We start from the raw sequence: 13,724 nt of genomic DNA, 5'->3' as shown, positions 1-13,724 counted from the left end.
GCTGTCATTAATGCTCTCACAATCCTGAAAGTGTTGCTAAAAATGTCCACTCTTTTTAAAATGTAGTAATTAAGCTTGTCTTTTTGTGAGGGCCACATATATGTTGCCTGATGTGATGGAAGCTGTGACGGATATACTTAGAGTAGCCAGGCATGGTTGCCTGTTCAACATTGCTGGGAAAGAAAGGGCCATAATGTGGGAAAACAAGACAGGCTTTACAACACCATCCCCTTTACATTCTAGGTAGCTCATTTTAACCCATGAGTTTACTATGGCATTAAAAATAGAAATTGCAATTGCTTTATTTTAGAAATAAAATATAGACCCTCTAGAGCATTGTGTTATTTCTAAAGGCAGGTTTCAGGATTCTTAAATCGCATAATTAATATTTCTCCAACCTGGAGTTAAGGAATATGGAGGCTTTTTAGCACCCATTATGTCGACCTTTTAGTTAATCAGTTATTTTTGTCCCTCTCCTTCCAAATTTAAAAGTCAAGATTTTACAGATTTTTCTTCAAGTTATTTAAATAAGCTTTGAGGGGAAAAAATTCTCATTTTCATTTTTAGATAGGTGTGAGTTCGTGACTCTTCATTTCATCATGTAATGGATTGAAAGAAAACCTGGTGTGCTTTAATTATGTTGTGTAAATAATTCTGAAGTTTGAGGGTAAAGTGATTTTTTTAAACCTGATAAGAGACAGCTGACTTACCCTAAGTTTTCAAACGATGCAATGTTAGCATTGTCAGTGCAAATTGCGTTGGCTTTATGTCTTAGTGGAGTGCCTCTAGCATCTATCTTCCTGCCTCATCCCTAGAGAACGCTAAAAGATCTTGATGTTGCAGTATATAGAAGTGATTTTGGCAAGTGAAAAACACTGCCTGTTAGCTGAGATGATGTGCTGTAGTTTCTGCCTCTTTCTCTATGGTAGTTGTAGCTAGGCATAGAGGATTTTGATGTTATAATTCATCTAAGACATAAAATTGTGGGTGTGCTTGCAAAGGACACCACCATTTGAGCAAAGAGGTGGTTTACAGTGTGGGGGTGGGGGTACGAGTGTCTAGAATATGCAAAGAACTAGAGAAACCTGAATGTCATGAAAACAAATAATCCAACTTAAAATCAGTATCTATAACTAAGTAGAGAATTTTCAAAAGATGAGACACAAATGGCTGAGAAATACTTTAAACCCTTCAACAACCTTAGCTATCAAGAAAATGCAAGTTGAAAACACTTTGAGATTTCCTCTTGCCCCAGTCAGAATGGCCACAATTAATAAAAGATGAGTGAAATTTTCAGGTTAAATGGAGGAGGCTAAAAATAATCATCCTGAGAGTGGTAACCCAGCCCCAGAAGCACAAATACTACAAGTTTTCCCTTTTATGTGAATGTTAGCTTTTAAAATTTAGACATGTGTTTTCTTTTAAAGATTTGCGCGTGGGAATGTGGAAATATGTGTCCACCAGTCCATGCGCACATTGAGTGTAGAAGGCAGAATCTGTTCCCCAGGTCTGGAGGTTAGGCAGTTGTGAGCCATCTGACACAGGTGCTGGGAATTTACCTCAGCTCCTCTACAAGAACAGCAAGCACTCTTAACTGCCGAGCTTGTCTCCACATGATTACTCTCAAAATGTAGTCATCTCAGAATTTCCCTTGATCAGATTATCACACTGCAATTGGCCTTGTATTAATTTCAAATTGTAATTGACATTTCCAAATTTATAGTACATCAAGTACAGTGTTGATGTAAATAAAACCTTTACTTGTCATATAACTAAAATTAGATGGAAAACTCCTTAATCACCACTAAGTTAATTCCACATGAAAGAGAGAGAAAACAAGATAGAGAGCTAAAACTGTATACTGAATACTTTTTTCCTTTGGGGGAGAGAGAGAGAGAGAGAGAGAGAGAGGAGGGAGGGGGAGGGAGAACTGAAAGGAATAACTGTTTTAATTAACTGTCACTGTTAAATGTTGGTGGATTGGAGGGATGTATATCGTTAAAATGGCATCACAATGTATAGATTAAATGGGCTCTCTATCAAGTACTCAGTGGAGGTTGAAAATGACAGACATGCTGGTTGTTAAATTGATGGAGACATGTAACATGCCCAGAATATTAAGCAAACATGGAAAACAAACCAAGTGTGAAAGAAGCACACATCATGATTTCAGAACTTAATGCAAATCTAAGATAGTCAGAACTGTATGGTGCAGGCATGAAGATGGTCATAGTTAAATGAACAGAATTAAAAACCAGACTAGTGATAATGTGAGCCTTCACCTCTGGAGCTGTTCCAGTCATGCCGCAGCATCAAGAGCATGGGTTCTCCAGCTAGAAGATTGTAGCTTCAGGCCTCAGACCTCTGGTTTCTAACCTCATCCTAGAACTTCCTTGTTCCCATTTCTCAGAAACCAGAAGAAACAATGTATTTTTTAAACCATGAAGTTTGGGGGTAGTTTCTTATATAGTTTTTAAAAACAACATATTAGATTCTGACTGTCTGAGAGCCACACACAAGGCTCATTGTGTTACAGACAGATAAACAGCCAATGACCTGAGCGTAAATGGGCTTATCAAATATCTTAATATGCATGATCATCATAGGTTCAAGAATTCTGTTAAATCTATCTAGGTTTTTTTTTAACTTTTCCAATCTTGCCCTGTTTGTATGAATTTATCAACCCGTTCCTAAGGATAATATGGGCATTAAACTTTCAGATACTTATCTTTTCAAAGATGGTTTACCCTAAACTATTAAGGGATCTTTAACTTTATACATTGTGCTTCCTTTTTTTATCCATGTGGAGAATAGAAAATTGAATTAGGAAAAAATATATTTCACAAAAACACATACATCTGTTTGAAAAGTTGCTATCCATTTAAAATGAAAGACACATTTCTAAAAAAAATCAGTTTAGGAAGCTAGAGACATGTCTTAGAAGTTAAGAGCACTTTGTACTCTTGCAGAGGACCTGGTTTGATTTCCACTCGTGGTGGTTCACAATCACCCATACAGTTGCAGGAGATCCAGTGACTTCTTTTGACCTCTGTGAACACCAAACACACATGGTACACATACAAGCATGGAAGCAAAACACTCACACAAAAATAAAATTAATAAATCTAATAAATAAATGTTAAAAAAATAATCAAGAGAACTAGACATGGTCAAAGTGCATGACTCAAATCCCAGCATTTAGGAGAGAGAGGCAGGTGAATCTCTGCATTTGGGACCAGCCTGATTTATAGAGGGAGTTCCAGGATGGCCAAGTAACAAACATTTTTTCCATACATTTGGTTTTGTCCATATACTTGCTTTTTTTCTTACATTGCACTGTGCTATGTGCAAGCACATAGATGTCATTAAGACTTGTTTCTCACTACTTAGTAGCACTGGAGACTTCTTTTTGGTATTTTTTTTCAAACTGGTTTAAAATATGATCGATCCCCAAACCCAAGGCTGAGCAGCAGAAAGTTGAGCGATGTATTCCCAGCTTTTAGCATACTGCCTTGTGCAAAGGCCCCTGGTGGAGCATTTCAGAAACCAAATAAGAGGGGAGAGCCCAGTGAAAGCATAGAGAAGATTAACGCCGGTCTCTAGTCTTAAAAGAAACGAAAATAGATTGCCTGTATCCAGGGGAAGCTACCTCCTCCCTCAGTCGTAAGGTTTTGTTCCAAGCTTCAGTTCTGTATGTGCAGCATCTACATCCTTTGACTTTGCTTCATTCCAGGATTCCACCCAGAACTTGGAAAACAGAGAAGTTATGAATGGTGAACAGACAGAGCTACTAACATCGCACAGAACTAAGGACGCACTGAGGTATTTCCTCATGAAAATAGAATGTTCTGATTTATTTAAACTTGGCATTATTCTATTGAATGGATTTTAATTGTTCTGATTTTTTAGGAAATACCAAGAAAAGTAGAACTGGTTAATGAAGCACATTTCAATTCAAACACTGATTATTTATTCCTTTCTCCCATTTTCTACATATGATATTAGAACCTTCCTGAAAACCATAGATGCACAAATAACCCTAGAGGCTTCTAATACTCTTCCACATCTGAACTTGTTTGTTTCTTTTTCAGTTTTATACATTTTATTACATCACTTTCCCTTTTGATCCTTCTCCCTTTAGCCCCTCCTAAGTCACCGTCTTCCAACTACACACACACACACACACACACACACACACACACACACGAGTCCAATTTTCTCTGTCTGTGTGTACTATTTCAAGGTTAATTAGTCTAATGCACAATCACTGAGGCCTCTCATCCCTTGGAGAAGCCAATGCTCCCTCTCTCAGCAGCCAATAGCTGCCTGTAGTACCTTATCTACGGATATTGGCTTTGCTGTAGTCTTGTTTTTGCAGCCATTTCTAGAAGAGATTGGTTTACATTAGACTTCTTGATATTGTGACCCCCATAATCCTTCTGCCTTCTGTCCCTTGATGCTCCGAGTCATAGATGGACCATTGTGTAGATGTAGACATTGGATCTGGCTCCCCACAATTTGTTAATCTCAGCATTGTATCCAGCTGTGGTTCTCTGCAACCATCTCCTTTGCTGTACAGAGAAACTTCTGTGGCGAGGGAGTGGTAGCTACACTTAATTGTAGGCATAAGAATAAGATCTAGAATGCAGCTAGGAATTAGGCTGGTCTAACAAAATGAATGGTAAACTCTCCTCCAAGGTTCATGACGTCACTACCCATGGGGAAGCTAGCTAAGTTTCTGGTGCCAGGCCTGATTTCCCTGCTGGGCAACCAGTTTCAAATTGCTTTTTCTTGTCTTTGCCCTGCAGTTTATAGAGCTCTTCAAAGTTCCTTGTGTTTGAGTGGTTTGCTTTGCCTCTAGCTCTATGAGTAACTGCTGTGGGTTGTGTTTATACAGTCACATTATTATACTTGATGCCTGTGAGATGAATTTGCTCCACCAACCAGGATTTTTTCATATTATTAATGAAAGTAGCTCATCATGTGAAGTCAACTATTACTCGTCTCAGTACTGATCTCTAATGCCACAACCATAGGCACTGCCTGGATATAAACCATATGTCCCTACTAATTCATCTCTTCTTGCCTTAGTTTCTGGTCTATAAGGTAGAAATAATAGGATTTGGGGCTATAGTACAGTTGGAATAGCCTAACATGCATGAAGCTCTGAGTTGAATCAGTCCCCGGGATCATATAACCAGGAGTGGTGTCTCTCATCTATAGTCCCAGCATTTCAAGTGTGAGGTGGCGCCAGGAGGACCGGAAGTTCAGCGTACCCTCCACTACACAGCTGAATTCAAGGCTAGCCTCAAGAACAACAAAGTAAGACCTCGTTAGAAATGATGTTACTAGGATGCTGGAACTACTATTTTTTTTTTTTTTTTTGGTTTTTCGAGACAGTTTCTCTGTATTGTTTTGGAGGCTGTCAGTCCAGCCTGGCCTTGAACTCCCAGAGATCCGCCTGCCTCTGCCTCCCGAGTGCTGGGATTAAAGGCGTGCACCACCACCGCCCGGCCTGAATTACTATTTTTAAGTGTAATATTTGATAACATATATAAAATACTTTGAACAGTGTTTGGGTCAGAGTGAGCCTTGCATTTGATTCTTTCACTACTATTATTTTCTTTGTTGCAGGTTTGTTATCCCTATACAAAATTCTTGGGGTCAGAAGCTTTTCAGAATTTACAAGACTTTTTTTAATTTTGGAAAATTTATGTAGAGAGTACTGGTTGACTATGCAAAATAAAATAGCCCAAGATTCTGCAAATTCTCAATCTCTTGAAGCATTATTTTAGTGTTCAAAAAAGTTTCAGATTTTTAAAGCATTTTGGATTTGGAGATTCCTAGACTGGGTCAGATCACCTTGTATGGTTTCCATTATTGTAATTATTTTCAGTAAATTGTTTCAATTTGGCATAAGGAAAGTAAATTGAAATTTCTCCAGCAGTAACTTTGGCAATAGAAAGTGATGCTGTCATAGCTGCTGCTCCTCCGTTCACTGTATTCTTTCCATTAAGTCCATTTATTCAAAGGAGTCAATCAGTCCGCAGGAAATCAGCTACTCTCTTCTGGAAAGGTGATCACCCTTATCAAGTGACCATGTAGAGTCTCTTCAGCTTTATGAAACTCAGCCACATGGTCACCATTCCTGTTCACTTGGAATTTTTACTAATGAATTATGTAATCTAAAGCATTCAGTCAAATGCATTCCCAAGACACTCACTTTGTAAAAGTTGCTGTTTGTTCTTATATCTAGTCATAATGGAATGAATGCTCCTGTTTTATTTGGCATTAATTTTTTTAAAAGAATTAGCTTTGGCAAATGTTTCCCAGAATCTTAGTGAAATGCTGCAAAGACACTTATCATATAATATCTAGTTGTTTGTTTTGTGATTTATTTATGTTTATTTATTTTTAGTTTTTTAATTCAGAAAAAATTAAGCTTTTTTCTGTTTACAGATATTTGAGAGAAATATCATGGATGGTTTTTAATATATGTATTTATTATATCAATATAATTTTCAACAGAACCCCTTTTTGTGTCTTATTGTTGCCTTTGGTAGGTTAACTACAACTCCAAACAACTAGCACAATAGAGAGCCAATCCACATTTACCACTCTGGTCTAGAAATCCACTGATTCAAGCGTTGATTATGCGTACCTTCTAAGTCCTTGATTGGATTTCAGGCTACAGGACCTACATGGGAAAAATTGTGATGAAAGACATAGCTGGAATCTGTTCAGATCAAACTCAGAATATAGAGTGGATGCAAACGCCCTGTGACTACAGACTGGACTCAGAGGGTCAGAGTGCCTGAGGAAAAGGGCGGGGCCAGTGGAACACCTCTAGGTCAATGCCAGGATGTTGGCTGCTTTGGTCTTGTGTGGGTTTTTGCGCAGGTTTTGTGCAGGTAACCACACTGCTGTGAGATTCATGAGTGCAATTTCCTTGTCATCTCTAGAAGACAGCATTTCACAGAGCTCTTCTCCAGCTCAGGCTTACTTCCTTTCAGGTAGCACAGAAGCTAAGTAAATTGTGTGTGGAGTCCAAAATGACTTAGACCTGTTACATGCCTACAGCCATTGTTTCAGTCCTTGTTATCGCTCAGCTAAGCTATTGCAGTAACTTACCATCTCCCCTCTCCAGTGTGAATCTGTTCTTATTCTCTCAAGAGTGTACACATAAGTCAACTGAGTAAAATGTTCTAATCTGTAATCTGCATTAGTTAGCAATTCCTTCAAAATCTTGAATTAGATAAAGTCTAGGTTTGAACACTGGTTTTGTACCTTACTACCTGCCCATTGTTGAACTAATTACTGAACATCTTTAAGTTATTTCCTTTATATGGAAATGATTTTTATGCTCACATAGATTCTGTGAAGATTAATTAAAGGGCATTACAGGCATCTGACTTAGTGCATTGCTAAATGAAAGGCTGAATAATTACTAATTGCTATTGTTAGTTTCCTCATCATTATTACACATATTATAGTTCCTTGTAACTCTGTATTATTCCATACAAGACTGAATCCTCAAAAGCATTTCTGGCACCCCATACAGGTCTTAGAATATAAGAGGAACATATTTGTTAAGCGATTGACTTAATGGATAAAACAAATTGCTCAATGAATCATCAGCATAGCTATGATTTTAAAAGCTGGTAAAAGAGTGTTCTCTAACTAGTCTTATATGCATATCCTGTGAATCACCAGTCCTCTGACTTTGATCATAAAATACAACAAAGTGAAGGGCTTCAATTGGGTAGTTTTCCTGAAAACCTGAGAGCATCTCTTTCAATAGCAAGCAATATGTACAGAAGACCTTCCCTTCCCCCTGATTCCCTGGACATTTTGCCCTGGATCCTTACTAATGAAGCTGTGCCTGAGCAGTCAAGACCCTAGTACTTCCCACAGCTGCTGAAATATAATCACACTAGTATCCCAACTTATGAATTGAACAGTGTCCAGAAGACTGAGAACACATCCTACTTGATACAAAACTAGTTGAATTAGGCTAACAGCAAAATCAAAACCAAATTCCCATCCAACAAAGCTGAGCTAGAAACTCATGTCAAAAGATACACTCATGACTTAATTCTAGGCACCAGGTTCAGTGCAAAATCATAAGCAGGATGAAAATCTAAGATGTTCCCAAAGATCATCAGTCCTATAGCAATGGTCCCAATGGTGCTTTAGAATGTTAACTGACTTCTGAATTGTAATGTCTAGCTATTGCTAGAAGATCTTGAAGCAATGTACAAGTCCTAATGACTATAGATACTCACATAGACAACTGTGACCAGCCAAACTATCTGCCATAGTTGAAGGAGAAAAAAATTTCTGTGATATAAACAGATGAAACAAATTCATGTCCACCAAAACTAGCCCTATTGGAAAGAACATTATACACTGAAGAGAAGACTAAGCACAGCCAAGAGTACTCTAGGAACAGTTATACTGCGTAGACCTAGGAGAGTTACCTACAAAGCCACACAATTACAGCATTCAATGTCAACACACACCACCCAGTAACTTTAAATATTAATGGCCTCACCTCCCTGTTAAAACTCATAGGTTAGCAGATTGGATTAACAAAGGGTATCCAGCATTTTGTTGTCTGCAAAAAGAACACATTTACCAACAAGGATAGGTACTTGTCCTAGAGTGAAAGAGCACACTCCAAGCCACTGGAACCAGCAAATGAACAAGTATGTTATTCTACTATCTGACAACACAGACCAGACCAAACTGATCATAAGAGATAAATGTCATTTCATTCTGAAAAAGGGAACCACCCATCAAAACCCATTACAATTTTAAATATAAATGCACCAAATCCAGATCAATCCAATTCCATAAAATACACACTACTAAGCATTAAGGGCCAGATTAGTTCTAACATAGTAGTAATAGGTGACTTCAATACCCAACTTTCACCAACTGATAGGTCACCCAGACATAAAGTAAACAGAGAAATATCAGAGTCAAATAACATACCATATCAAATGTGCCTTACAGATGTCTAAAGGCTGTTTTACCCAAACGCTGCAGAATACTCATTATTTTTGATATCTAATTGGAGTTTCTCTCAAAAAGACCACATATTGGGGCATGAAGCAAATATCAGTGGATATGGAATTATTGAAATAACTCCTTGTGTCTTCTCACCATTTTTCATTCTACTCCTGCTCCCTCCTCTTAACCCCCTTTATCTCTATCATTATAGCCTACAAATGTGTCCACGAGATACTCAGTTTTAGATTCTCAGCATCGTTTCCCGTTCAATGCCTGCCATCGCCATCCTCTCACCTTATCTTTTCTGGGGGAGAATCCATTTGTTCATCATGGTAACTTCTCAGAGCACCACTTCCCTAATGAATTTGTTGAGCTGAGCTTACTGTCTTCATCCTGTACTGTCTTTTCTCTGGTCTACATCATTAAGCTCCTGTGTTTTGAAACTTCCATGACAAAGGGATTAAGGACTCCTGCTACAGGTCCCAGTTTGCCTCCTGATCCCGCTTTATATGAATGATATGGTACTGGACATGCTTCCACTCCTTACGCATTGGCTTATTCTAAAATGGAAGTGATATGAAGTATCTGTATTCAATGGGTGCAGCTTGTAACACTCAGAAGCCAACTGACACCTTATCTGCCAAATCATGGTTTGCACTGATCTAGACTGCTTCTTTTACTACAGTTTGATCAACCATAATATGAGAGTTTAAAAACCCCAATTTTCTGAATTTCAAACTTTTTCAGTGCCTATTGGATGCCAAAGAAGAAAATTCTACACTTCACTTTATACACAAAGTTATTTTTTAAATATTGTAGAAATATTGTAAAATTACCTCAGACTATGAGTATGGTATGTATGAAACCTAAATTAATTGTTTCGACTCAGGCCCCATCCCCCCATATATATTTATGGATGAGTATTCCAAACTCTAAAAACTCAGAGATCTGGAGCCCTTCTGAATCCAAGCATTCATATCAGAACACTTATATTATTCTACTGCCTTTCTCACCATTATTATCTTTTCCAACACTGCCTACTAGTGTCCCAGACTTTATGGTTTTGCATTTTGTTTTCTTGATTATTTGATTTTTCTTTTACAGAACTTCCCCACAGCAGTGACTGAGTTTATAGTAATTGAATTAAAATTAATAAAATTCAAACAGATTTGCTAATATAACCCCCAACTCAGAGATTTTTTTCAATCAATGAATTTATACCCACTATATGTTTCTACAAGGAGTAGAGTTCAGGGTCATCAGCAAACTCTTGTTTGGGCTTTTCTCTGAGTCCATCCCAATTGCACTAGATATGATGGGTCTTCAACTCAGTCCCTAAAGATACAAATACACATCTTCTGACCATTTGTTAAAAACGTTTGTCTTCCCTTCCCATGTAACCAATATAGTGAAAGAGTATATTACTTGATCTTATAGTGTTTAAGTTTTACCCATAAAATTGGTGAGATTAAAAATAAAGAAAATTATAATTATTCCTTTAAAGGCCATAAATGTAATTGTTCCCTTAGAAAGTGCTAATAATCAAACTAGGTATGAGGACGTAGTCCTATAATCCAGAGGCAGGAAGACACAAGTTCAAGGCCAACCCAGACTACAAACTGAAAATCAGTCTCAAAAAGGAAATTCTCATAATTATAAAAATGGCAAAAATTTATCAATCCCATCACATGTGTGATGTGTATGAGTTATTTTCTCTTTAAAACTAACACCTCTGTTGGGAATGTCCCAAATCACAAGGTCCTCTTTACAGAAATGAGGACACTGAGGCTTGGCATCTTGGTTTGAATAATTCAGACATCGGACTCATAGTCACGCGTGGGAGAAAACTTGTCCTCTGTCCTTAATCCTTTCTCTCCAATTGAGGGACTGGAGACAGTGTTGAGTAATATCAATGTAAATTCTGTCCATTTGTCTTGGGATGAAGGAATAAGGCTTACAGACATCTGCAACACACATTGCATCATCTGCTTGAAGCTTCAGTTCCTCTTGGTCAATAGAACCCAGTTGAAGCACTTAACATTTAGTGGGTAGCTTTCAGAGTAACTATTCATATTGACAGTCTCACCTTTATCCACTGATGTGTAACTTTTTACATAGTTCTGTCCTGAGCTCTTAGACTGGCCATGGCTGTTCCCAGTGATTAGAGTCAGCTCTGTCATATGAACTTTAGGGAGTTCAGCTTGCTTAGTATCTTTGACTTAGTATCTCCCAGAATAATTATTTTGGTCACAGGGAACACTAACCACTTCTCTGTGCTGTGATCCTTAGCTCGCACTGGTCACATTTTTTGTCTGTTTCCATGGTTTATTTTACCTTCCACTTCAGGAATATACTTTCTACCACATTTTCTATATTTTTCATTCTTAGTCTCCCTTACCATGCATGTATCATGGTCTCTTCACTGTCCTCTGAACTTGAACAACTGGATGCCAAATACAAATTGCACTCTGGTGTTTATCTAAACAAATAACATTAGCAGCATGTTTTTACATTTTTGTAAGTCTCAATTTTGAGATATGTATTGAGGTATTTTGAGATAAATAAGAGTGTGTGTGTGTGTGTGTGTGTGTGTGTGCAGTCTTCCTTGCTGTGTTTATTATATCCCATGAGGTGTATACATACAGACATTTCTACACAACATCAAGCACGTATAAAATACTGGTGATTCTTCTTTTACAATCAATAAAAATATGTGAACATATTTATGTAGCATTGTATTTCAGATTCCTGTCTTTTCAGGTAAAAACAATTTATGGATGAACTTTTATAAAATAAGGGCATGATTCATATAGATTTAAATGTCATTTTTTAGCAGATCTAGCTTTCTGTGAATGTCTGCATGTTTGTTACAGTTTATAAAATTACAGTCCACTATGCATCCCCACCCAAGGGTGATAACCTTTTCTGAATACTCTCAAAGTTGCCAAGAATCTTAGTTGAAGAATTATGACTGTTGTGTATAAGGGAAAATTAAAAGTTTACCCTCAGAAATAAAAAAAAAGTTTACCCTAAAATGTAGAAAAAGGAATTTCACATAGAAATTAATTTTAAAACCTGAATCCTCTCCAAAATCTTTAGTAGTTTTGAATAAGACAGAATGAAGTATAAGATTTATTTGCTGATTGTAAAAACAGAAGATTAATAATTACTAAAATAGTGATATGCATCAAATTTATTATTTTTACAGGACGTTTTTAGTAGATTTAAATAAATATTTATAAAATAAAAAATGAATTCAATGGCAGCCAATATCTATAAAATGCCATCTGTGAGATGAAATCTTGAAGTCGGCCCTAGACTAAACACTAATATTTTCAAGCTTCTATGTTAAGTGTGGGTGATATCCACAGGTATACAGACACTTGATATATTTGCCAAGAGTGAGTTGTGTTGTGGACAAAACTCTAAAAATTATAAAGGGAAAGGTAATAATGTTTTAGTGGTTAAAAAAAGAGCTTAGTCTCAGTGTCTAAACTTTTAAAATCAGTATCTTTGGAGTTGGTCTTCTTTCAAAGCTTATATTTAGCTGCAAATCTATTATTATATGAGAATTACTAGACTGGATCATCAAACACTTTACAAGTTTCTGTACCCACCAAGTGTTTTGCATTCAGACTTACAATGTGCATCAATGTCCATCCAGACACACCTATGTTCATATCTGTGCTTATTCACATAGAAACAAGTCCTTTGTTCTGTATCATCATGCTGAGGTTTGCTTGGTTTGTGATTTTCTTATGGGCCTCTTATACAGCCTGCTTGACTGAACAAGTTGAATGTATTGACAGTATCTGAGTGAAGACCATTTGAAATTTATTATCAGTTTTGAAATTGCTTCATCTCCCTGAAATGCCAGAAACTGTCTTGCTTTATTTTGCTTTATCATTTTTTTTAGTTCTTACTGATAATAGGGTTGCAAGGAAAAACACATTAACAATAAGCCTGATCTACGACTAGCAGGTACTTAATGTATTTATTTTAGATTGCTGATAATTAAAAAAAAATCCCTATTTCCAGGGTGAATTCATCAGACACTTTGTTTTCTTAATGCTGTTCTCAACTTGCCAGCAAGAAACCAAATTTTTACCATTTTCAATATGGAGCAGAAAATATCTGAGGCAGCTGTGGCTCTTAATTTGACATCCAGTTTCAGGTCATTTTCATGTGAGTGGAAAACAATAGAAATGTGTTTACAGTTTCCACAAAGAGGATGCTTGCTTCAGCTTTGCCATTTTCCTCTGGCAATGTTGTCTTCTCTCTCTCAGATTAAAGGAGCCAATGATTGTTCACAGTTATTATTTTTTATCTTTACAAAAACTTGTTTGCTCCACTCTTTATGACCCGGAAGTTTCCAGCACCGTCTGTATTTCAGTCATACACACTCCCTATTAGTGTTTCTCACTCATCCTTTCCTAAGCTGAGCGAGGTTAGGCAGGTCAGCCTTCCTGTAATGCATTTTCTCTGTTTTTTTTTTTTTAACCTCGTTTTCTGCCTTAAAGATAGAAATAAATAAATAAACCAGGAGGTGAAAACTTGGAATTGTTCCATTGAGGACAACTGATGCAAGCTTTGATTTATATTGCTTTGAACATGCCCAACTGTGTTACCAACTGTGGCTTCTCCACCATTATAAACTGCAATCCAGTGCAGTTTCTAATAAATAATTTTATTTCATTTTTTACCCTTTT

At 37.0% G+C, this 13,724-nt stretch overlaps 1 protein-coding gene across 2 annotated transcripts in view; it reads left to right on the top strand.

The window, feature by feature from the left end:
- Positions 1 to 13,724, top strand: part of Pard3b (par-3 family cell polarity regulator beta) — a 953,942-nt gene that overhangs the window by 472,713 nt on the left and 467,505 nt on the right. Inside the window, exons 5-6 of one of the 2 annotated variants that reach the window (XM_013113796.3) lie at positions 3,734 to 3,822; positions 5,224 to 5,322. In XM_013113796.3, coding sequence (XP_012969250.1) covers positions 3,734 to 3,822; positions 5,224 to 5,322 — 188 coding nt within the window. The remainder of the gene's footprint in view (positions 1 to 3,733; positions 3,823 to 5,223; positions 5,323 to 13,724) is intronic. The other variant, XM_005070579.4, reaches the window with a different exon arrangement.

The sequence above is a fragment of the Mesocricetus auratus genome, unplaced genomic scaffold (genome assembly GCF_017639785.1).
Source record: "Mesocricetus auratus isolate SY011 unplaced genomic scaffold, BCM_Maur_2.0 Super-Scaffold_100010, whole genome shotgun sequence".
Lineage (NCBI taxonomy): Eukaryota > Metazoa > Chordata > Mammalia > Rodentia > Cricetidae > Mesocricetus > Mesocricetus auratus.
Note: the sequence above shows the minus strand (reverse complement) of the source record. Positions and strands in the feature narration are given on the sequence as shown.